The sequence below is a fragment of the Prionailurus viverrinus genome, chromosome B4 (genome assembly GCF_022837055.1).
Source record: "Prionailurus viverrinus isolate Anna chromosome B4, UM_Priviv_1.0, whole genome shotgun sequence".
NCBI lineage: Eukaryota > Metazoa > Chordata > Mammalia > Carnivora > Felidae > Prionailurus > Prionailurus viverrinus.
The window spans coordinates 21,184,444-21,210,670 of record NC_062567.1 but is presented as its reverse complement, the minus strand read 5'-3'; the positions used below and the strand labels follow the sequence as shown (position 1 = coordinate 21,210,670).

Below are 26,227 nucleotides of genomic sequence, written 5' to 3'. Positions count from 1 at the left end.
ACATTTTCCCTAAGAAGACATACAGACGGCCAACAGACCCACGAAAAGATGCTCAACATCACTTACCATCAGGGAAATGCAAATCAAAACTACAATGAGATATCACCTCATACCTATCAGAATGGCTAAAATCAACAACACAAGAAACAGCAGGTGTTAATGAGCATGTGGAGAAAGGAGAAAAGAGAAAGGAGAACTTTCTTGCCCCGTTGGTGACAATGCAAACTGGTGTAGCTGCTCTGGAAAACAGTATAGCATTCCCTCAGGAAGTTACAAGTAGAACTACCCTACCATCCAGCAATTGCACTACTGGGTATTTACTGAAAGAATGCAAAAATACAAATTCAAAGGGACACATGCACCCCCTGATGCTTATAGCAGCATTATTTACAATAACCAAATTATGGAAACAACCAAGTGTACATTGATAGATAAATGGATAAAGATATCTTTCTATATCTATATCTATATCTATATCTATATCTATATCTATATCTATATCTATATCTATATCTATATCTATATGATAGATGTAGATTTAATTGACTACTACTCAGCCATGAAAAGGAATGAAATCTTGCCATTTGCAATAATATGAGTGGAACTAGAGAGTATTATGCTAAGCAAAATAAGTCGTTCAGAGAAGACAAATACCATATTATTTCACTTACATTGGAGTTTAAGAAACAAATGATAAAAGGAAAAAAGAGAGAGAGAGAGAAAGGCAAACCAAGAAATGGATTCTTAACTCTACAGAACAAACTGATGGTTACCAGAGGGGAGGGTGGGAGGGGTGAAATAGGTGATGGGGATTAAGAAGTGCACTTGTGATGAGCACCAGGTGCTGTATGGAAGTGTTAAATCACTATATTGTACCCCTGAAATTAATAGTACGCTGTATGGTAACTAACAGGAATTTAAATAAAAACTTTAAAAAAAGGGCATTATACCAATAGAATCTTGCTGTCATTCCCCCAACCACCAGCCTTACACAGTGACCCATCCGTCTAAGCACTGCACATTCTCCACTTCAAGGACCATCTCCTATGTTACGTCCAAACAAGAACACAGCTCATTTTCAGGCTTGACTCCCTTATAAATGTAGAACCCCAAACTATTCGAATCTTCAGCCCTAACTTTAAAAACCTTTACCAAGAAAGAATAAAGTTTGTTGTCTTTTTCTACTCTGTCAGTATAGCCAAATTCTCAAAGCCGTAGCAACATCATCAGAGCTTCTGACGATCTGTATACTTGGCTTCACATTTATAGAGCTAATGAGCCTCTCCTGAAGTATTTCTGTCTGTTTTGACCACTGCATCCCCTGATTGGACTTGTGCAGAAATGTCCGTTCAATGGATATGTCAGAATCAGGGTGGGAGTAGAGTATGGGTGCTTATTGGAGAATGACTTATATTCAACATACACCTGAGCATACATTTCTTAGCTGGACTTAAAGGCAGTTATAGATCATTATGTCGTATAATACAGGGGCAGGAATGATTCCTAATCTAGATGTAGAAACACAGAGAAACTGAATTTCTCCAAACTATGCTAACCAAATCAAGTCAAACAGAATCAAATCAATGAATATCTATACTATGTGTTAACAACCGTGACTGGTAGTGCCGATCAGTTTTAACCGGGATAGAGACTCACACAGATGTCTACCTTCCTAGTCTCATGCCCAATGTACTAGGTGAACCTATAGCATTCATATTCTCACATAATCCAGCTCATTCATTTCAAGATCTATGGGAAATTGCTGGATGACACAGATCAGCTAGTTGTGAGTATTTCAGAGAGGTGTAATGCATGGAGCAATCAGAGAAACATGAAATGTTACATATGACAACCAGACGTTCCTGTTCTCTTTCAAGTAAGACAAAACAACACGAAATCTTTGTTAATGAGACCATGCTAATAGAGATTAGTAATAGACTAGAAGAGTGAAACCATTCTCCAACCAAACTCTGCACATTATTTCTGCATCACCTTCTGTTCTCTCTTTCCCTTCTTCTTCACAGGAATAGACAGAGGAGGTGGAGGGAATCCAAATATCTGAGCCCTGTCTGATCCTGTCCTAGACTGTCCCAGGCACAAGGAAAGACAGTAAAAGCTGGATTCTTGCCACCACTTCAAGTGATGGTCTTTTTATTTTTTTCTTTCTCTTTGCTAATCATCTTTCTCAGTGCTGATTATTAAAAAGCTTCCATGGCTCTTGCAAAGTCTTACCATTTTAAAATGTATTGGTGATATCCACTTATATTATTCATTTGAGTCTGAATAGCAAAAAACATAAAAATATAGTATGGAGTTATTATGTTTTTAGAAGCATGAAACTGATCTGTGACTACATTTTAACTTGACTTTAATGTTATTTAGAGTCCGAATTGAAATATCAGAGGATTACTATTGTAACAGAAATTAATCAAACTGAAGGTGGCAAAGAATCTGAATAAGTGCCAGGGGAGTGGAAAACAAAACAGATTCTGGGAATAAACAGTCTTGCTCTTAGCTCCATTGTCTCACCAAATGTTCCCCATTCAATCTGATTTCTACTACCAAAACTATTGAAACTGCCTTCTAGAAAGTCAAGGGTGACCACTCTATTGACAAATACAAAGGCCCTTTATCTGTCCCTCTATGGCTGACTTCTTCATCATTTAACATTATTGACCATCCCTGGCCTTCATGGCTGAGGATGAGGTTTCTGAAGAGGACACCCCTTCTCTTATTTACCACTGTATTCCTGGCACATGAGGAAGTGCTCGGCAGATAGGTCCTTAAGAAAATTTTGCTGGATGAGTAAATAATTGCTTTGCCTCCTAGACTGAATCACTCCCCTCTTTGTTTCTTGAATTTCCCACAGGGTACTCAATACTGATGACGGTCTGATACCCAGCTCATGTTGGGTGTTCTCACCCTGTCAGAGCTCCTGCCCCAATTTCTCATTTCCTATTCAGTACTTCCATCTCAAACTCTCAGGCTCAAATGAACCGGTGGTCACTTTTCTTCTCCATCTAGGATTCTGTATACCACAAGCTTAATGGCCTGGCACCATTGTTTCTGCAGCTCTCCCCCCAACCCCAGCAAATACTGATACCACCTTTGCCTTATCCCTCTTGTTCCTTTCCTATAAACAGACCATCATCAATCAACTTGTCATTTTTTTGATACATTTTTTGACATGTCTAATATTCACCCACAATTTCTTCTTGTCTACCATTGCTACCACTCTGGGCTAAGCTTCTCATTTAATAATTGTGGCAGAGTCTTAATCTGTTCTCCATGCTTCATCTCACAAATGAAGACCAGACTTCTCTTCCTTAAATATCATGTTAATTACGAAGTTTCATTACCCAGAAATTTATGATGCTTTTTTTGCTTCTTTGATTAAGGCTAAACTTCTCCTAAATCCAGATTACTTACAATCTCAGCAGTTCCGATTTTATCACCCGCTTCTCCCCAGCACGAACTATCTCCTCTGGCCGACTTACCTCACTGGAACCTGACACACCATGTTTATAGCTATCACTCTGCTTATTTTAATCTTCTCATAGAAAAGCTTTCCACAGCCTCACTGAAATCTGAAGTATGCTTCCAGTGCCTGTCTCCAGTGCTAGCTCTTCCAAGAAGCTCTCACTTACCGTCCAGTGATTCCCCCTCTCAGGGAATACCAATAGTACTTACAGGCCATATAGATCATTTGAGATGCCCCCTCAAAATTCATATGTTGAAGACGTAACCCCCAGTACTTCAGAGTATGGCTGTATTTAGAGAAAAGGTCTCTGAAGGGATGTGACAAGGGTGGGCCCTAATCCAATATGACCGCGTCCTTGTAAGAGGACGTTACGACACAGACTCACAACAGAAGGAAGACCATGTAAGATATGGAGAAGACAGCCATCCAGAAACCAATGAGAGTGGCCTCAGAAGAAACCAACCTTGCCAACACATTGATCTTGGATTTCTTGTCTCCAGAACTATGAGGAAATAAATTTGTTGTTTAAGCCACCCAGCCTGTGGAATGCTGTTATGCAGCCCGAAGCAAAACATAAAATATCACTATTTTTACCTGTGGTTTTTTTTTTTTTTCTTTTTTTCTTTTTTTTTTTTTTTTTTTTTATAGTGTGGCCATAGGTTTTTGGGTGGTGGAGATCATGACTTAGGTTTTGATGTCTTCCTGCCTTTCATGGTTGTTCTGCAAGTGGTAGGTATTTGGAGATGCTAAGAGGTTAGATGGATTCCATTCTACCTTATTAGAGACACAGTGGAAATTGAATTTTGTTAACTGGGTCACCATTGACACTGTTCAGAAAAATAATTCCTGATGCTTTAAAGACAAGTGCAAATAGGGGAGTGAAGAAAACTCTGGAAAGAGAACCCAGAGGGCTTCAGGAACAATCCAGGGGTACAAATGTCTTAACTAAAATTCAGAAGTCATTACAAAGTAGACATATTTGGCTATGAAAAATAGATAAAAGCGTTCATATGGCAACAAAGTCAGAAGACACATGATAGATTTGGAAAACTATATTTACAACACAGATGAGAAATCAAGGGATGGTGTTTCTAATACATGAAAGTGCTACAAAATGACTACAAAAATACAGACCAACAGAAAAAAGGGCAAACGAGTTAAGCAGGAAATACAGGATGAACAAATCCAAAAAGACAGTAAGTACTAGTAGACAAGGAAATAGAAATTAAAATAATGACAGCATATCATTTTACTTCAGGTACATTAGCAAAGATTAAAAAGAATGAGAACAGTACTGAACCGGATGTCAGAAAAAGTATGTTCTCACAAAGTGTTGGAAGAAATGTCAACTGTTAGGGCCTTTTGGGAAAGCAGTTTATCAGAACCAAACATACCTTTCAACTCAAGAATCCTACCCAGGAACTTACTCACAAAACTAAAATCCTGGCATACAAGGACATTTTCAGAGATGTAACATTTCTCACAGTGGCAAAAAGCTGAAACAAAGTGAATCTCTAACAATAGAGCAAAGCTTATATAAAGCATGTTATCCAACACATGCAATATTATATTGCCAGTAATGAATTATAGCTCTTCCGGCTGATGTGCAGGGATTCCTGCTAAGGAATTGGAGAAAAGCAAGATGTATAAGTATTTCTATTATGATCCTATTTATATAAAAACAATGCATGTGTATGTGTGTGTAAATACATGTATATAGATCTGCAAAAGCTATGAAAGAATACATGCTTTATTAATAAAGGTTCCCTTGAGGGGGAAGTAATGTGGGCTAGGGAGAGAGAAAAGGGGGAAGGAAACAGAAAAAAAAACCTTTTAGTTTTTTTACACTTCGTTTATGTAAAATTATAACTATGCACATGGGTGTGTGTGTATTATCGAGATAAAAAATGTCAAAATGAGTTGAATTTTCAGAATTTTTGTTTAATTCTTATACCTTGCAGTATCTGCTCTAATGTTAGTTCATTGACTTTTTTTCCTTCACCAGGATAATCTGAAGGAGAGGGCTGAATGTTCTTAAAAAGGTGTCTCACTTAAGATATTGCCATGCAAAGTGGGCAGCCAGTAAGTGAAAATTATTGATGAGTGTGTTCAACAGGGTCTGATTGAATTCAAATTAAATTTCTCCAGAATGTTTTGTATTTTTGAAGAGCAAACTTCCCATGAGCTTATCAGCATACAAATATTCCAGAAAGGCAAGCTGATTTTGCCCTCTAAATTTTTGTTCTTTTAGGGGGAGTACAAACACTGTCTGCTAACGTCATTCTAACCCCTTAATTACAAAAGTGACATAAACATTTGTAATCCCAAATTAGCAGCAGCATATCAATGTTGGCAGTAGCAAAATTAGGTTTGTGACTCTTTTGTGTGATGTGCCTGATAAATATTAGCTTGTAAAGGTTATTGCTATATTAAATAGCCAGAAGGTAAAGTATTTATTTGTATTATAGTTCTGTTACTAATTTAGGTGTTTTAGTTCACGGGGAATGCACATTTCTTTGAATAAGGAAAGGACAAACAGCTCAACATTTTTCATTTGGAAGAAAGCATAAAACTCATTGGTAATATTTGCTTTAGAAAACTGTATCTCAGTATTATTCTTATTTTAATGATAATTAACTATTTTACTTAAGTATGCATTCAGAGTATAATTTGTGTGTCATGTCTAAATCAGATATTAGCAGAACAGGAATGCCCTTATATGGTATTGTAGTTTCTGCTTTAAGAAGTCAAGTTTTTAGGTTTTTTTTTGTAAATTTCCACATACTGCTGACAGTCTGTGAACTTTAAGCAATTTATATTTATATTTATATTTATATTTATATTTATATAGTTGACCTACAGGAAATCTTAAAAGGGAGGAATATTCATTGCTGAATGTTAAGGGCAGGAGTCACACAGTCAGGGTTGCGACTTGCCTTCCAGAAGCTTCTGTTTCTGCCTTTCCTCTCATTTGACCTTTGGCCAGTCTAGCCAGTCTGGAAGAGACTGGATACAGGTTTTGAACTTGTATGCCAGTTCAGTTCCATACTGCTCCTCTCTGCCTTGCACTGCTCGTGCTCTGAGCTCCTGGAGCCACTTTCATGTCTCATGGTTACCCTGCATTTGGCTACTTGCTTTGCTCTATGGTCTATCTGTGTTCTCTGGAGTCTACCTGAGGTGAAGGGTTGTAAGATAGGTGCTTCTCCTACTCTGAGTTGTCCTTAACACTTTGGGGATGCCTTACCGTTCACTGGATCTGACTCACAGGCTTCCTCTGACCTTCTCGATAGGCAGCTATGGGCCCCTGTCCCCATATGGGACTGTTCAAGCCATTCCTTTAGCTCCTTCTTCTCTACCAACCAAACACTGATGCCCTAGAGGCAACTTACACCTGTACTTGTTCTGTAGCTCATGGGCTTTTAAGCTTTTTGCCACTCTCTGATTTGGGCATATTGCACAAATATCCAGAACCTTTAAAACTGAGCCTTTACTTTTTATTTTTTTTAATTTTTATTTTTTTAATATATGAAATTCATTGTCAAATTGGTTTCCATACAACACCCAGTGCTCATCCCAAAAGATGCCCTCTTCAATGCCCATCACCTCCCCTCCCCTCCCTCCCACCCCCCATCAACCCTCAGTTTGTTCTCAGTTTTTAAGAGTCTCTTATGCTTTGGCTCTCTCCCACTCTAACCTCTCTTTTTTTTTTCCTTCCCCCCCCCCCCCCCCACCATGGGTTTCTGTCAAGTTTCTCAGGATCCACATAAGAGTGAAAACATATGGTATCTTTCTCTGTATGGCTTATTTCACTTAACATCACACTCTCCAGTTCCATCCATGTTGCTACAAAGGGCCGGATTTCATTCTTTCTCATTGCCACGTAGTACTCCATTGTGTATATAAACCACAATTTCTTTATCCATTCATCAGTTGAGGCTTTACTTCTAAATTATACTTCTAGTTTTAGGTAAGGTGCTGCCCCCAGCCTGTCCCTCGTGTCTCTTTTAGTTATGCTACAGGAGAAACAGAGGAGAATTAAGTAGCTCTGTTTGTAGGTGGACCGAGGTACATGCCCTCTAGATTACCATTTGTCTCCCGGACACAATCACTACATATCTGCTGTGTAGTGCTGGCATGTTTGTTAGGCTGAGGTCTTGGACTAGTCCTCAAAGACCAGTTTGTTCTAGTTACTGGGTTGGTTATGTTCTTACTCCCAGCCATCTTGCATACTCATGCGCCATCATCAAACCAGAGTGCCCTGACAGAGGCAAATGAGAGTACACACAGTGGTGCTGAGGGAGTCTTGAGAGTGCCTTCTTTGTTAGGGATGCTGAACTGTCAGGCTGAACTGGCAGCATGTGTCCTGTGTTTGGCCACAGGTCTATGGAGATGGTCAGACACCAAAATATACACTTCCTTGCCTGGAGAAGGGCATTGGAGGCCCCCTAATGACATCTTGGTTATTTTTCAAGATCATATTGATCTTAATCCATCTGAAAAATACTTAAGTATATAGCCTGAGGTGAAACCTATGTTAATTTTCCGCAAGAGAGCCACATTTGAGAAAATTATTCATTGTTCGTAGTCACTTTCTCAGACTGGCCTTTTGAAAACAGAATAGAAGGACATTATCTGATTTTAAACAGGCAACCTTTAGTTGCCTTCTGCTCCTACTTTATAACACACATTAGGTGGTTCCTATGAAGGTGAGGGGAAATACGCTATTTTTAATGTCATTATTCCTTACTGGAGCATGTCAAGGAAGCAAGGAGCATGGCTGGAGGAAATGTCAAGCAAGCTTTCAGTGACTCAAGACAGCCTGGGAACAAAGATGACATACCTGGAGGTGACGCTCTCGTCTTACGGCACGTGGCTGTGGAAGCTCTGTACCAGGCTGCGGTCACATTATTCAGATTCCTAATTTTATACAGAAGTGGACTCTGAAGGTCCAAGTCAATGAAAGATGGAGAGGGCCCACGCTACCCGCGGTTGCTTACTCAGCCAGTCCACTCAGCTTTTCTAGAGCTTTTCACGTAGGTGCTCTTGTCAATGAACCACCTCACACGGTGGAAGATTAGGCTGATTATTTACAGTGTTCAAATTCCAGTTCTGTAATATTTCATCCTGTAGTTGGATTAGCTAGCAGTTTTCCAAGGTTGTTCTTTGAGAAGTGAATTTTGGGGACTGTTAATATTCCATCTATGAATGTGTCATTACTTATGAATGTGTCATAACATTTTCTTATGGCCTCATTTTATTTTTTGCCATGTACATAAATTTTTCTTTTTCAGTTCTGATTATTTCCTTAGGCTGTAAGTCCTAATAAGGGGGTTTACTGGGTCCATGATACAAACTATTTCCATTTTTTTGTGTTGCCAAATCACTTTACATGAAACCTGGACTCTGCGGTCTTACCATTAATGTTTTGAGAATAGTTACATTGGCACATCTCATCACTGTTAAATGTTTTTTCGTCCTTGACATTTTGAGGAGTAAAAAATAGTAATTTTGTTGTAATTTGTATTTTTATTTCTAGGGTAGTCATCTATAGGTTTAGGTGGCATTTGCATTTGTTCTTCTATAAATAAATCAATGTCTTGTGCCCAATTTTCCATTGGGGGGTGTTAACGTTTTTCCTAATTATTTGTAAGAGCCTTTCGTGCATTACACATGCTAACACTTTTCCATTTGTTCTAAGGTTTTTATCCAGTTTGTATTTAGTTAACTTCTAATGCTTTCTAATCTCTGGAAGGTTTAAATGTTTATGCAGTCCAAAGCTATCACATCTTTTCTCTGTAATTCCTTTTATTACTTCTTAGGTTTTATCCTTTCCTAAGAAGAGATTGTGAAACCATCATCTGGTTGCTTTTGGTTTATTTCTTACAATGAAATCATTAATATATGTGGGAAATATTTGGGTGTTCAGCTTAATGTAAGATTATCTTATTTCTTCTCTCCAAATTAGAAAACAATTAAGCATTATTCATCTATTTCTTATTGTTTTGGTTTTTGTGGCAGGGTTTTATAGATACTAGGGTCAATTGTAGGGTATCCTGTCTGTCTTATTAATATGTAGTTGATTTTTATAACAGAAGCATATAATTTTAATTATTGTAGCTCTATAGTATTCATTTTTCTATCTAATAGAGAAAGTCCTCATTTCTAATTATTCTTTTTTCCTGAAATTTACAAATGATCCTTAGGGACATTTTCTTATGTTCTAAAGAAAATCTCATACAGATTGCATGAGGTTTTCTTTTTAAACCTTGAAATTAATTTTAGAAGTCATGTTTACATTATTTCCCAGAGAGCTCTTTTTTCCATTATACACTTTTTATGGGAAAGAATGCCCACATATCTATATATCCTTGCTGAATTCTATTGTTAGTACCAATCATTTTGGTTCATTCTTTGCATTTTTAAGATCAAAATTCATGTTGTCTACTAATGCCTTTACACCTTATCTTCTTGTTTTCAATAGTTATGCTTTTGTAGAAACTTCTGTTTGCTGTCCTGTTGCATCAGGTAGAAATTCCCAAATAATGTAAAAAAGTGTCACTAGAGGGGGCGCCTGGGTGGCGCAGTCGGTTAAGCGTCCGACTTCAGCCAGGTCACGATCTCGCGGTCCGTGAGTTCGAGCCCCGCGTCAGGCTCTGGGCTGATGGCTCAGAGCCTGGAGCCTGTTTCCGATTCTGTGTCTCCCTCTCTCTCTGCCCCTCCCTCGTTCATGCTCTGTCTCTCTCTGTCCCAAAAATAAATAAACGTTGAAAAAAAAATTAAAAAAAAAAAGTGTCGCTAGAATACTTATCTTAATCTCATTTTGTAATGGAACTGCTTCCAGTGTTTTACAGCTAACAATGATGTTGACAATTGGCTTAGGAAATATATCTTTATATTATTAAAGAATTTCCTTCTATTTTTAATTTAGTAAGAGCTCTGCTTTTCATCAGGACCAGGTGGTATTTTTTTGAAAAGTGTTTCAGCATTTATCTAGATGACTTTTTTCTTTTGACCTTTTGATACTGTGTTACATTAATATGTTCTATTTGGAGAGTCTTTTAATGTAATATTGCACTAAGTTAGTTAGTACTGCATTTAGGAGTGTTACCTCTAAATCTCAACTTACATTTCTCAACGTACATTCTTTTGTCATTATTTTCTCTTAATTAATAATGAAAACATGTAATTATTTGAATTTTCCTATGAGTATAGGCTTGGCTGCCTCCCATTCATCATTTTTATATGTGACTATTCTCATTTTTATTAATTCAAAATAATTTATAGTTCTAATTATAATTTCTTTACTTCAGATTATCTTATTGATTTTTAATTTGCTGATCTGTGGTTTTCAATTCTATCTCAATTGCATTATGGTCAGAAAGTGTAATCTGGTTCAATTATGATTTGGGGGAGTTTGTGGCCTGGCCAGCATGTCTAGTTATAAGAAAAAAATTTTAGGGGTGTCTGGGTGGCTCAGTCGGTTAAGCATCTTCCTTTGGCTCAGGTCATGATCTCACAGTTTGTGAGTTCAAGCCCTGCATCCGGTTCTGTGCTGACAGCTTGGAACCTGGAGCCTGCTTCAGATTCTGAGTCTCCCTCTCTCTCTGCCCCTCCCCTGCTCACTTGTGTGCTCTCTCTCTCTCAAAAGTAAATAAACATTAAAAACATTTTTAAAAAAATTTAAAAAATTTAAAATATATTAGATACTTGAAAAAAGTTATTTTCTCTATAGGATATGAAATTATAAATATATTATACATGAACTTACCTTGTTGATTATACTACTGTATAAACTATGCTATATAATTTCTCTTTGAATTGATCTCAAGTAGCTAAGTAATATGGTGTCAAAATATGTAAAGAAAAAACTCAGTTTCTAGTGCTGCTATTATTGGTCTTTTTGTGTGCATTTTAATCAAAGCTTTAATGGGACGTTGAGGGGGGGATTACATTGTTCATTACTCTCCTGCTTCCATGTTAGCTCCATGTTCTTCCTAGTTTAGAATAGGTACAAAATATGGAATGAGGAGAAATAATTTGAGTGTAGAAAAGTGTAGCTGTTTCCACTGAAGGCTTCTAGGTCAAGAATTTTGTCTGAACTAATTCAGTTAACTCATCAAAAATCCACACTTCAGAGCGTAAACTTATGTAAGATAAACTGTTTAATATGATCAGTGTTTAATATGTAGTTAAATACTGAAAATAAATGATTCTCGCTGAATTGTAAGATTGTAAATAAAATCATTTAATTTTATATACTGAGTCTTTTTCTTAAGAGACCTGGAGAGTTGGTATTACTTCTTATGAAGAACGAGGAATAGCAAATGAATTCAGGTAGGTAAGTGTTAGGTGGGAAGCAATACAACTTTTGAAATCTCTTTACCTTCTACTCTTAACAAAAAAATAATACTATAAAATATATAACCCAGCATTATTTGAACTACCTGGCTTTCACATGAATGTAAGCATGTTTATAGATGCAGGAGGACATCTATTCTTGGATAGTTTGCAAAATGCATTTCTAGGTGCCAGCATTAAATGGCAAGATGACAGGCAGTCCTTAAAAATAAAGCAGATCAAACCTACATCATAGTAACTGAAAATATAAAGCATTATTGCATGGATCTAAATGCCATAAAAATTTAGAAATAAATGGAAAATTGTAAGTTTTGTCCCCCCTGACATCTACTCTGAAAGCAACATAAAAGCATTTGTATTATATCCACTGTTTTGTGTGCACGGCAAGGGGCAGCTTTGATCTAGTGTTGAATTTTCTGTTGATATTACGTAGATGAAGCATAGGAATTACAATAGCATTCTTATTTGTTAACCTTGCAACCCATTAAAAAATTACAGCCTGTTGGATAGTCATAGCTTCTTTGTAAAAGGAGAGAAAGAGAATATGCTTTTGTGTTACCCGAATTTATTTGTCCTAGAATTAATCTTTTTTCTTCTCTTCACAGTGGTCAAAACAAATCGCCAGGTGTACCATAATTAAGAAGAAAAACATCCCCCCCCCCCACCACACTATTCAGGGAGTAATAATGCAATGTCATTGTATACTTATGAATACAACAGCATTTATTAGGATCTATGACCCAACGGCCATGCTCCAGTTACACATATCCTACACTACATTTCTCTCAACAAAAATGCAGGTACAATTAGCTCATATCAGTTTCAATTTACTACAACTGTTACCAAAACAAAGATATAAAATAAGTAGTTCATGTGCTTACCTTATTTTATTTTTAAACTTCATAACTAGATGCTCAGTTTTCATTTGGACATTATTTTACCTCGACACTTGTGCACATTAAAAAGATATGTCTCCCCGGGGCGCCTGGGTGGCTCAGTCGGTTAAGCGTCCCGCTTCAGCTCAGGTCACGATCTCACGGTCCGTGAGTTCGAGCCCCGCGTCGGGCTCTGGGCTGATGGCTCAGAGCCTGGAGCCTGTTTCCGATTCTGTGTCTCCCTCTCTCTCTGCCCCTCCCCCGTTCATGCTCTGTCTCTCTCTGTCCCAAAAATAAATAAACGTTGAAAAAAAAATAAATGTAGGCTCATAGAGGTGGGATTCTTGTAATTTTTCCTTTTTTTTAAAAAAATGTTTTTTTGGGGCGCCTGGGTGGCACAGTCGGTTAAGCGTCCGACTTCAGCCAGGTCACGATCTCGCGGTCCGTGAGTTCGAGCCCCGCGTCGGGCTCTGGGCTGATGGCTCAGAGCCTGGAGCCTGTTTCCGATTCTGTGTCTCCCTCTCTCTCTGCCCCTCCCCCGTTCATGCTCTGTCTCTCTCTGTCCCAAAAATAAATAAACGTTGAAAAAAAAATTTTTTTTAAAAAAAAAAAGATACGTCTCCCAGAAAAAGAAACCTTGCAGAGTAAGGTTAGAGCTTGTTAGAATTAATTTGAAAAACTTAATTATCTTCCTGGACTATCCATGTTTTCTAGGGCTTTCTTTAGAATAGGTAAGAAGTTTCCCCAGCTATTTTATATAATCCACCTACGGCTTACTGAGTTCTTACAACAGAGTTCGGTGTAGCAAATAGTTGAAGGTGCCTATGGATTTGTGAGAATCGTGAGAGAATTAAAATTTCAGATGACTCTTAGCCTTATTTTAATGACGGAGTTATTTGTAAATGAGCTTGATTTTGTTTTCCCAAGTGAAATTTTTCATGGGGCGGGGCATGGTTTGCCATGAAGGTCAGTACTGTAGGGGTGGCCTGCTGAACCTAAACTAAGAGCGCATCAGCTAAATCTGCCACCACAGGTGAGGGCAGCTGCTTGGACTGCAAGGTGCCAAATTCGGGGGTTGGTTATATCCTGTTGGTCTAAGGAGACAGGTCGTCTATATATTATAAGAACTTTTTTTCTTTCTGACTGGAGGAGTTTAAAATCAGATAATATACACAAATCCGTGAACATTTAAAGAATGTAATGTGGGGCGCCTGGGTGGCTCAGTCGGTTAAACTGTTGACTCTTGATTTTGGCTCAGGTCACGATCTCATGGTTCGTGAGTTCAAGCCCCACGCTGGGCTCTGCGCTGACAGTGTGGAGCCTGCTTGGGATTCTCTCTCTCTCCCTCTTTCTCTGTTTCCTCCCTGCCTTGTGCTCTCTCTCTCTCAAAATAAATAAACTTAAAAAAAAAATAAAGAATGTAATGTTACATTTTTTTGTTTTTATAAAAACCATACTTTCAAATTTTCACTCCTCTGCTCACTATAGTTTGTTCCACTGTAATTCAAGGAGGAAATTAAACAGCTTTCTGGCCAATTAATAAGCAGTTACTGAACGTCTACTGTGTGATGAAGGTATGCTAGGGTAACAGAAAAATGAGTGCACAGTAGCATATGACATGGCATAGGGTTGAACATCTCTTTGAGGAGGAAAACACTAATCGACACCAAATAACTCTGAAGTTAAATAAGTACATGCTGACTTATTTAACTGATAATCTACTTCCTCCAAGTGTGCACCTGCCTACCTGTGTGAACTCTGTGATGCCTGAAGGTGTATGAAGATAACTGAGAAAAATCCCTAGAGCTGGAGGAATAGGGAACGGGTGGTAGGAATTCCTGGTTTAAATGTGGTTAGGAGGGGGACGTTTGGGTGGCTCAGTCAGCTAAGCGTCCAACTTCAGTTCAGGTCAGATCTCGGGGCCTGTGGGTTCGAGCCCCATGTCGGGCTCTGTGTGGACAGCTCAGAGCCTGGAGCCTGCTGCGGATTCTGTGTCTCCCTCTCTCTCTGCCCCTCTTCTGCTTGTGCTCTGTCTCCCTCTCTCTCAAAAGTAAACAAACATTAAAAAAATAAATGTAGTTAGGAGATTGGCAAACTTGTGCTGTTTTATAAAGAAAACAAGAGTCCGAAACTTAGGTTGGAGTTTTCCTATCCTGAGGTGAGACAAGCCCATCCAAAGGTACAATGAAATGGATCTAGAACCATTGCAGGGATTAAATACTGACCAAGCAATATCTGGCTCAGTGTGTGACCTCAGTTGGAATTCTTTATATTTGCCATAAACTTTCATAGACTAGTCAAGAAATTTTTTAAACTTGCAGAGATCACTAAAATATATGAACACAGACTATACCCAATGATAAAGCCTAGCAGATGTTGTGAGTGTAATCTCCCAAAATGCAGCACAATGAACATTTGCATCCCCTTTTCCATTTGTATCTATTCTAATATTAAAAAAACTCTGGGGAGTTTAGTAAGTAATTCCTAATGCATAGGAAATTCAGTGGAGACTTTATAATTCTCTTCTTGTTCGGTCAGTATCATGCTACACAACACCCTAAAAACCTTCTTACTGGGGCTTCTAAGGTGCTAGGCTCCGTGGTGTTCTTCCCAGCTCTCTGGTTGCTCCTCTTTGCTGGTTCCTCTCTCCCTGATCTGTATGTGTCTGAACTCTTGCTCTAGACTTTCTTCTCTTGCGATTGGTGGACTTCCTGAATGACCTCACGGCTTCAGGTGCTACGCACTTATCCACCTGTCTGTTGACTAACCTCTGCTTCTGTTTACCTCCTCAGCCGCACTGCATCTGAACCACCATCATCTCTTGCTGGTCTTCCACGTTTATCCTTTGTGCCATCAAATTCTATCCCTACACTGCAATCCAAAGGATCTTTCAAAAATGCAGTTGTCTATAGCAGGGTTGAGTATCCACTGTACAACAATTCAGATGTACAAAAATGTAACCTGAGTTTCTTAAAACCAGACTTAATTTTTACCTCTTGGTGTTCGTTTCCATTTTCTACTGTTACATTATTTTTTCATAAGTTTATTTATTTTTAGAAAGAGTATGTGTGAGTGTGCAAGCAGGGTTGGGGTATAGAAAGAGGGAGAGAGGGACTCTGAAGCTGATAGTATGGAGTCTGATGTGGGGCTCAATTCCACGAACTGTGAGATTGTGAGCTGAAACCAAGTGTCAGACGCTTAACTGACTGAGTCACCCAGGTGCCCTTCTACTGTTAACGTTATTTTTAACGAGTCCTAGTTAAACTCAGTCTCTTTCAATTTTCTTAATGTCTTATGAGTAAACTTAGTAATTTTAGGTTTCTGACACTCCTCTTTTCTCCCCGGGTCACATCTAGGTTGGGGTTGGCAGACTTATACAGCTTCACGGTGTCAATGAAAATAGTCCATCTGCTCTGTAGTTATTCCCAGATTTTCATCAGCATCTGCTGAGAGTGACTGCTATCTAGTCTCTGGTCACTGGCATCTACTACTTCTGCCAATGTCCTCCCTTTCTCCTTGGTTCTGGGTTGTCAGGTCCACCCAGATCCTCTCGGTCCTCAGGCCACTTCATGCTCTCTTGCAGTCTCTTCCTCTGCTACTCTCAGGGACACAGGACAACTCAGATGTTTGCCAAGTTAGCCTTAAAGCAGTGGAGTATAATATGTAACCTCTCTACATGTGTTCAGAACAAAAAGCACTCCCTCTAAACCTTGGGTCAAAGAAATGTCACTGAATAACAATTCTCCCCCTAGAAGCTAAAAATTTATCTCTGATATTTTTGTTAGGCCCATTTAAAAACAAATAATCCAGTGAAGAAATGGGCAGAAAACATAAATAGACAGTTCTCTAAAGAAGACATCCAGATGGCAAACAGGCACATGAAAAGATGCTCAACATTGCTCCTCATCAGGGAAATACAAATCAAAACCACACTCAGATATCATCTCACGCCAGTCAGAGTGGCCAAAATGAACAAATCAGGAGACTATAGATGCTGGAGAGGATGTGGAGAAACGGGAACCTTCTTGCACTGTTGGTGGGAATGCAAACTGGTGCGGCCACTCTGGAAAACAGTGTGGAGGTTCCTCAAAAAATTAAAAATAGACCTACCCTATGACCCAGCAATAGCACGGCTAGGAATTTACCCAAGGGATACAGGAGTGCTGATGCATAGGGGCACTTGTACCCCAATGTTTATAGCAACACTCTCAACAATAGCCAAATTATGGAAAGAGCCTAAATGTCCATTAATTGATGAATGGATAAAGAAATTGTGGTTTATATACACAATAGAATACTACATGGCAATGAGAAAGAATGAAATATGGCCTTTTGTAGCAATGTGGATGGAACTGGAGAGTGTTATGCTAAGTGAAATAAGCTATACAGAGAAAGACAGATACCATATGTTTTCACTCTTATGTGGATCCTGAGAAACTTAACAGAAATCCATGGGGGAGGGGAAGAAAAAAAAAAGAGGTTAGAGAGGGAGAGAGCCAAGGCATAGAGACTCTTAAAAACTGAGAATTAACTGAGGGTAGATGGGGGATGGGTGATGGGCATTGAGGAGAGCACCTTTTGGGATGAGCACTGGGTGTTGTATGGAAACCAGTTTGACAATAAATTTCATATTAAAAAAAATAAAAAAATAAAAAATGTCAGATTGAAGAATAAAGTGAACTAATTCGACTTTCTAATCATATTCTAATCATTTAGGTCTCTTCAAAGTCCCTGACAAAGCAATTTTGAGGAAGAAAAACAGAATTGGAAGCATTATACTTCCTAATTTCAAGCTGTATTATAAAGTTATAGTAATCAAAAAGAGTATGATATTGGCATAAAAACAGGCACCTAGACCAATGGAACAGAACAGAGAAACCAGAAATGAACCCAAGCATATATGTTTTGATATGGGCACCTGAATACACAAAAGGGAAAAGGCAATATCTTCAACAAATGGTGCTGGAGAAGCTGGATATCCACATACAAAAAGATGAAACTGGACCTATCTTGCATCACACAAAAATTCAGCTCAAAATGGATTAAAGACTTAAGCATAAAACCTGAATCCATAAAAATCCTAGAATACAACATAGGGAAAAGCTCTTTGACATTGGCTTTGGCAGTAAATTTTTGGACATGATAACAAAAGCACAGGAAAGTATATCAAAAAAGCTTCACTACAGCAAAGGAAACCATTAACAAAATTAAAAGGCAATGTATGGAATAGGAGAAAGTATTTGAAAACCATGCATCAGATAAAGAGTTAATATCAGATAAAGAGTTAATATCCACAAATATATGCAGGGAACTCACACAACTCAAGCAAAACACCAAGCCACCCCAATTTAAAAACTGACAAATGACCTGAAGTGACATCTTTCCAAAGGAGACATACAAATGGCCAATAGTAGTTGAAAAGGTGTTCAATATCACTAAGCATCCAGAAAACGCAAATCAAAATCACAATGAGATTTTACTTCAACATCTGTTAGGATGGGTATTATTAAAAAGGCAAGAGAAACACACATGGCTAGGATGTGGAGAAAGGGAACTTTTGTACATTGTTGGTGAAAATGTAAATTGGTACAGCCACTACAGAAAACAATATGGAGGTACCTCAAAAAATGAAAAGTAGAACTACCATATGATCCAGCAATCCCCCTTTGGATACATATCCAAAGGAAGTGAAATAAATACCTCAAATAGGTATCTGTGTTCCCATGTTCACTGCAGCATTGTTCACAATAGCCAAGATATGAAAACAACCTAAATGTCCATCAACAGATGAATAAAGATGTCACACACACACACACACACACACACACACACACACACACAGAGCTTCGTAGGAAGCTGCAACCCCTCCCCCACTCCTCCTTTCCCTTTAAGGACAGGGCTGAGCTGCTTACTCAGGGACACTGCCTGGTTTCCCTGGCTTCCCTGCACCACCAATATCTCACTGCCCCACATTTACCAGGGCTGCGGCACATATAACCAAGAGGGAAGCTGAAGTCCCCACCTTTCCCCTCTGCTTCCAAGTGTCAGCAGGCCATGTGGGCCTGGGTCACAGGAGGCTGTCAAACTGATGGGCATCTGGGCTCTGACTTGTGAAGCTGCTTCTTAACATCAAGAGGTTCTGGGCCAGGGCCTGAGAGCAGTGGTGGTAGAAAGGGCAAGAGAGCCACTTTTTTTGTGTGTGGATAATTTATTGTCACATTAACTAACATATAGTGTACACAGTGTAGTCTTGGCTTCAGGAGTAGATTTCTATGATTCATCACTTACATAACAAAACCCAGTGCTCATCCCAACAAGTGCCCTCCTCAATGCCCATCACCCATTTCTCCCACCCCCCAACCCCTCACCTCCATCAACCCTCAGTTTGTTCTCTGTATCTAAGAGTCTATTATGGTATCAAAAATCTATAAAGAACTTACCAAACTTAACACCTGAAAAACAAATAATCCAGTGAAGAAACGGGTAGAAGACATGAACAGACACTTCTCCAAAGAAGATATCCAGATGGCCAACCAACACATGAAAAAAGGTACAACATGACTCATCATCAGGGAAATACAAGTCAAAACCACAATGAGATACCACCTCACACTGGTCAGAGTGGCTAAAATTAACAACTCAGGAAACAACAGATGTCGGAGACAATGTAGAGAAAGTGGAATCCTCTTGCACTGTTGGTGGGAATACAAACTGGTGCAGCCACTCTGGAAAACAGTGTGGAGGTTCCTCAAAAAGTTAAAACTAGAATTATCCTATGACCCAGCAATAGCACTACTAGGAATTTATCCAAGGGATACAGGAGTGCTGATTTGTAGGGACACATGCACCCCAATATTTATAGCAGTGCTATCAACAATAGCCAAGTTAAGGAAAGAGCCCAAATGTCTATCAACTGATGAATGGATAAAGAAGATGTGGGGTGTGTGTGTGTGTGTGTGTGTGTGTGTGTGTATGTATGTGTCTCTCTATATACAGAGACACATACATATATACATATAATGGAATATTATTTGGCAATGAAAAAGAATTAAATCTTGCCATTTGCAACAACATGGATGGAACCAGAGGGTATTATGCTAAGTGAAATAAGCCAGTCGAAAAAAGACAGATATCATGTTTTTACTCATATGTGGAATTCGAGAAACTTAACAGAAGACCATAGGGGAAGGGAAGAAAAAATACATTACAGAGAGGGAGGTAAACCATAAGAGACTCTTAAATACAGAGAGCCATTTTTGTTTTCAAAGCTTCACTACAACTATAGACTTGAAAATAATGTGGCAGGACAACTGACTGGAACATGAACATATTTTCTCTTCCTCCCATATCAAACAGTCAGGCTCATCTTAGTAATTTCCTGCCTAAGGGGTTTTTGCAGAAGCTGCATGAGGTTAGCAGGATTTCTGGTCTTTGGCAACACCAAAGTCATTGCAGAGGTGATGCCAGGTGTCTTGGTAGGGATGGCGAGAGAGCAGGAGGCCTCCAAGAAAAGTCAGGGAAAATAAATATTCTCTCAGACAGATGTCAGCAGGGCCATCAGTGGCTGCTTCTGGGGGAGGTTATAAGGCTGCAGAATGGATGGCTACCTGAAGCATGTATGGGCCAGGTGAGACTCCCGACTTGACAGCTTCCAGGTACCTGCTGAGGGTATGGGAACAGCACAGCTCCTGACTTGAAGGGGTCATGATGCCAGCGAGGAGATGGGTGTCCCAACAGTAACCGTGTAGGCAAATAACTAGTGACCACAGGCTCAGGCTCTACCTGGTCCTTTGGTGGATGTATAAGACCGCAGGGTCTTTGCACAGCCCTGGAGAGGGGAAGGCCTGATAAATACTGAGTTTGAATCCCCTACCAGTTTAGCGAAATGGGGGGAGTCTGTGACACAGTTGATCAGAAGAAAAATATAATAATGCATTTGGGTTTGTCGTATGAATGGAGATTTGAACCTCCCATAGTCTACTTAAGGTTGCAGATGTTGACAAAGGAATAGATATTTACTTTTTTGCTCCCTCTCATCAAACCTGCATTCTGCCCACTCCTCCAAACTCCATCTCTATTTCCTTCTGGTGTCATTTGAAAAGTTCTAGTTAAAGTGTATATGAAGGGGGGAAAAAAAAGAAAAAAGAAAAGAGGGGAGAATGAAGTCAGAGAAAGTAGAATGTGTGTGGAACATTCTGGAAAAGTTTTTATCTACACATGAGAAATGGAATGAAGAGAAGGTTCTCCCCCAAACAGTTAGAACATAGTTACCTCAAACCTGACATAGAATAAAGGTCAGAAACTAATAAACAAATAGAGTATCTGGCACTATGTTTCCCTTCAGGAAGTTCTAACTACTGATTTTTACCTGAGAGGCACTGCTGAGAAGAAACTCGTCTATTAATTGGCTTATGAGGATAGACACCCAGATAAAGAGGCTTCAGTTGCTGTGACAAAATCATTTCATTCAGTTTTTTCTGCAGAATGAAATATTCTTCAGATAACTTTGATATCTAAAAAGAAGGTCATGTGTCAGATTAAATCAAGGAAAAGAATTCAGAGGGCTGCACATGTACACCAGGATCTGGTAAATTCCTGATTGACTGTCCCCGGGACTCTCACGCACTTCTTCAGAACCTACCTTGAACCATGTCTGAAAACCCAAGGTCCGAAAAAGTCCTCACTTGACCAAGCCTCCCCCTTGGTGCAACTTGCGCATCTCACACTTTCCATTTACAAACTGCCAAACGTGTCATGCTACATGAGGCATTCTGTCCTGATCACTCCTCCCTGGGGTCTCTGAGATCTGGCTTCTGTCTGTACCATTCTGTAGCAATTGCCTTTCTGCTTTTAGCGCACAGAAGCCTTTGGTTGCCTTTGGTTGTGTTAACCCCCTCCTTTCCTTTCTGGTGTTCTTAGCCTCAAGTCAGGGCTCCTCTCCTCTGGCTCCTCTCTTTCCATCCAGCTCCTCTGCCTCTCTCTGGTCTGCATCCTGACCCTGTGGACATCGCTGTACTGCTGGGCTGTATGTGGAGCTCCTGCTTTTCCACCTCTAGCTTTGTCCCCCTGGAGTGCTGAATCTACTTCCACGGCATTATTATCCAGCTCTATGGAGATGATTTAGTAATTCTGCATCTCCTCAATGTCCCTCATGCGTAGCAGGTCAGGTTTCCAATCCCCAGTTTGGTCTTTAGAGTAAGCAAATGTATGCACCAAGGAAAGGAAGGACTACATGCATATTAAACTCTCTATGTCCATGTGCTTAAAAAGAAAAAAAAAAAAAAAGAACAGGAAAGGGCTGGCAGATCTCTACTAAAAGCTACAAGTTGGAGATGTTTAGGCCACACCTATAACATGAAAGTGGTGCCCAAGAGTGGCTACTGTGCTTTTGCATGGACTCAGTCACTGTCAGAGACAAAGAGCAGAATTTGGGGACCCAAAAGTATTAGGCAATCCCTCTTTGAACTAACCCATAATGATATTTCTTCAATGATTGTATATACTATTGATTACCCTGGTGATGCATATTAACTTACAATATGCATTTGAGAGAGGTCATCTAGTTAAAATCCTTCACTTTACATAAGAGAAAAATAAAGGTGATTTTCTTAAGGTCACACATAAAGTGATTCTCTTAAGATCAAACACCTACAGAGAAGGCAAGACCTGGGATTGGCATTTCCAGCAGCAGCTCCCTGTGGTCTCTCCCTCCATAATACTAAGTAATCAGTGTTCCATGCACACCCATGAGAAGCGCTAAAGCCAACTGCCCCCTTCTAGAAACAGCCAAAACATGCCTACTCTTGGCACACGATATACTCCAAGAGGGAATTGTTCTTTGCGGTTTCTTATTGTCACGATGTAACACGTAGATTTCTACCTTCATTGCATGTATGCCTGAGTATGGCTACATGCCTAATTTTGACACCTCATTATGTCTTCTTAAAATCTGGGGCAGAAAAAGCATAGATTTTAGAGGATTTATAACACTTTTTTTCTGTTTCTTTTTCTTTTAAACTCTAGTGGAAGATCTCAGAGAAGGAAATCTGCATTGTCCAATGTCAACATTTTAGTAAGCTGCATAAACCAATGACTAGTCTCTTGACTACAGAAGGTTTCCATCGTATTTTATACTACTTCTAACAGCACATCGTCTTAAAAATTTATGGCTATTTGAATAGCAAAACCTTTGAGACATTCATTAAAGAGGGTTGCAGCCTCATAAAAAGAGATGAAACAATTATTAATAATTATTAATTAATGGTACATTTACTTCAGTTACTGTGTAGTTCCCAGAGATTTCTACTAGTAAATAAATCTGTTTGTTTACATACCTGTTTTGAAAAGATTGCCAAATCACATGCTTCGTTCTCTAAAACTGCCTTTGAGTCTCTATCATTCTTTGTCCTGATATTACAGGATTCCTCATGTTTTGTGGGATAGGAGTACAAATCATGGGTATTTGTTGCTACTTCTGTTGGTTTTGAAACAACCTTTTGACTTTGAAAGGAAGACATCCTGTCCTTCTGTAATTGCTGCTTTCTCTTGTAGCCCCGGTATTTGCTCTGAATGAACACTGCTGCTCTATCTTCCTCCTGGGCGTGCATGCTGGCTTGGGCTGGCCTCTCTCTGACCGACCCAGGCGTCAAATGGCTTCTCTGATGGCTGCACACTGGTGCATTCTGGGGAACTACAGATGTCTTCTTTTCTTTTTCCTTGCTATCTCCATTTTGATGAACCGACCTTTGGCTAAGACTGGGTTCCAAACTTTTTGTTAAAGAAGGTTGCTTTGTCTCATTCTCCACCACCCAAAGTCCTGGGTAGCTTGGCCTTTCCGAGATGGCCTTCCTTTCTAGATATGCTATTTTTGATTCTTCAAAATTCCTTTCCTCTGCATACCTCTGGTAGTAATTCTGGAGCACAGTGTTCTCCTCCACTCTCCTTACCTTACTATTCTCTTCCAGGTCTTTCGCGTATTTCTTCTTAGGCTGTCCTTCTGTCCAAGAGTCCCCCACCAGATACACTTCCTGCTTAGCCTCTTCTCCATACATGTTATTCATTTTTTTCTGAGTCTGATGTCCTCTGTTGTTACTTTCAACAGCAATCATGGCTTCCCCTTCAACTCTGAAAGTAGAAGTCTTCACTGCAGATGTACTTCCTTTATTATTTGGAGCTGGAATGACTGTTTCGTTAGTAGGGACCACATTTTCTGTCTGTTTCTTCACAAAAGATTCCCTGTGTAAAACATACTGCATCTGAATATATGATATTAAACTGGACCTTATTTACCTGTATAGTGTTGGGAGAACAGTAACAGGGGCAAAAAAAAAACCAAAAACAAACAAAAAAACCCAAAAAACAAAAACCAAAAAAACCTCCAAATAAAAACTTCTCAAGTCACATTAATCAAATGTTTCCCACATGTTCTCTCTAGCAACAACTGTGGTAGCTGCTCTAATAATGACGAAACCAGTTTCAATTTAGAATGAGAACTATCCTAGCATATTTTCACTTAATGAGGCATCAAAACCCTAGGAATTTAATCACTTCAAAACATGTCTTTTTCTAAAGAAAGTACCTACGGTGAGGAGAGGTTGTGGAAAATATATCAAAATTTGAGACTAGTAAGCAGGGTATGTTCACTAGGCTAATGTGCTGTATTTAATAAGCTCCCTCGAGCTCTGGTGATCACAGTAAATATGTTACAAAATTAAAGGGAAGCAGTGTCCTTGCTACGGCTCATGATCATATAATATGTTGACCAAAATTTCACAGTTGTTACTTTACCAATATCCTCCCAAAATGATTTTCCTTAAAGATAACATTTTCTCTAGTTTTTTTTTTTAAGCCACATAAGCTTCTTTTTCACTTTTTTTTTTCTTTTGGTGAGGACAAAACCCTCACAAGAGCAATATGGCCATGAAAAGTGTGTTACAGTACAGTGAAAAAGTCATGACCTGATACCCTGACATGCTACTTGGGGAGTTTTCAAAACTTTCCATTTTGGCTTAGGAAATCCATGGGAAATTTTTGGTCCTTTGCAGTCTGTTCATACAGAAGGATTTGTCTTGGAGTCAAACTTGGAAAAAGTTACTGGAATTCAATTTATCTAATTCCACTGGCCACTTCCTAGGCCTATAACAGCATCTTCAGGTTTATACAGGAGGCATAATAGAATCTCTGTTATTTTGCCAGGGACCAGAGAAGGAGGCAGGATACCAAGAACCCATAATTTTAACGAATGGCTATGCTAGTATTTTGAATACCTTCATAACACCCCCAGAGAATGTCTATACTAATCAAAGTATAATTAATGAGAAAAAGATAAGCAAACTACCACAGAGCTATAGTAATCAAAACAGAGTGGAATCTGCATAAAAACAAACTCACAGATCAATGGAACAGAATAGAGAGCCCAAAATAAACACACACATTTATGGCCAATTAATTCAGGACAGGAGAACCAAGAATATACAATGGGGGTGGAATAGTCTCTTCAATAAATGGTTTTGGGAAAATTAGACAGACACATGCAAAATAATTAAACCGGATTCCTATCTTACACTATATACAAAAATCAACTCAAAATGAATTTAAAGACTTGGACATAAGACCTGAAATCATAAAACTCTGAGGAGAAAATATAGGTGGCCAGCTCCTTGACTTTGGTTTGGCAATATTTTTGTTTTTTTGTTTTTTTTTTTTTTTGGATTTGATACTGAAAGCAAAAGCAACAAAAGCAAAAATAAACTAGTGCGACTACGTAAAATGAAAAAGCTTCTGTACAGCAAAGGAAACCATCAATAAAATGAAAAGGCAACGTACGCAATGGGAGAAAATATTTGCAACTCACAGATGTGACAAAGGGTTAATATCCAAAAATATATGAAGAACTCATACTACTTAATAGCAAAACAATGAACAACCTGACTTAAAAATGGGCAGAGGATGTGAACAAGCATTTTTAAAGGAGATGAAAAAATGACTAACAGGTACATGAAAAGGGCCTCAACATTTGGAAATGCAAATCCAAACCATGATGAGGTATCACTTCACACCTGTTAGAATGGCTATCATCACAAAAGACAAGAGAAAACAAGCATTGGTGAAGATGTGAAGAAAAGAGAATCCTTATGTACTGAGAATGCTGTGTTGGTGGGAATGTAAATTGCTGCCAGTTTGGAAAATGATATGGAGGTTCCTCAAAAACTAAAAATAGCACTACCATATGATCCAGCAATCCTACTTCTGGTTGTACATCCCCCTCCCCCTGCCCCCCCAATCAAAAAACAAAGCGATGATCTCAAAGAGCTATCTGCACTTCAATGTTCATTGCAGTATCATTCGCAACAGTCAAGACACAGAAATAACCTAAGTGACCATTAAAGGATGAATGGATAAAGAAGATATGGTATACATATTCAATGGAGTATCATTCAGCCACAAGAGAGAAGAAATCCTGCCATTTGTGACAACATGGACGCAAAAAATCAGACCGAGGAAGACAAATACT

General features: G+C 39.0%; 1 protein-coding gene across 2 annotated transcripts in view; it reads right to left on the bottom strand.

Moving 5' to 3' along the window:
• Positions 1-26,227, bottom strand: part of MYO3A (myosin IIIA) — a 245,290-nt gene that overhangs the window by 16,521 nt on the left and 202,542 nt on the right. For both annotated transcript variants that reach the window (XM_047867899.1, XM_047867900.1), the window contains 2 exons: positions 23,049-23,949; positions 21,083-21,227 (listed from right to left, as the gene is read on the bottom strand). In XM_047867899.1, coding sequence (XP_047723855.1) covers positions 21,083-21,227; positions 23,049-23,949 — 1,046 coding nt within the window. The remainder of the gene's footprint in view (positions 1-21,082; positions 21,228-23,048; positions 23,950-26,227) is intronic.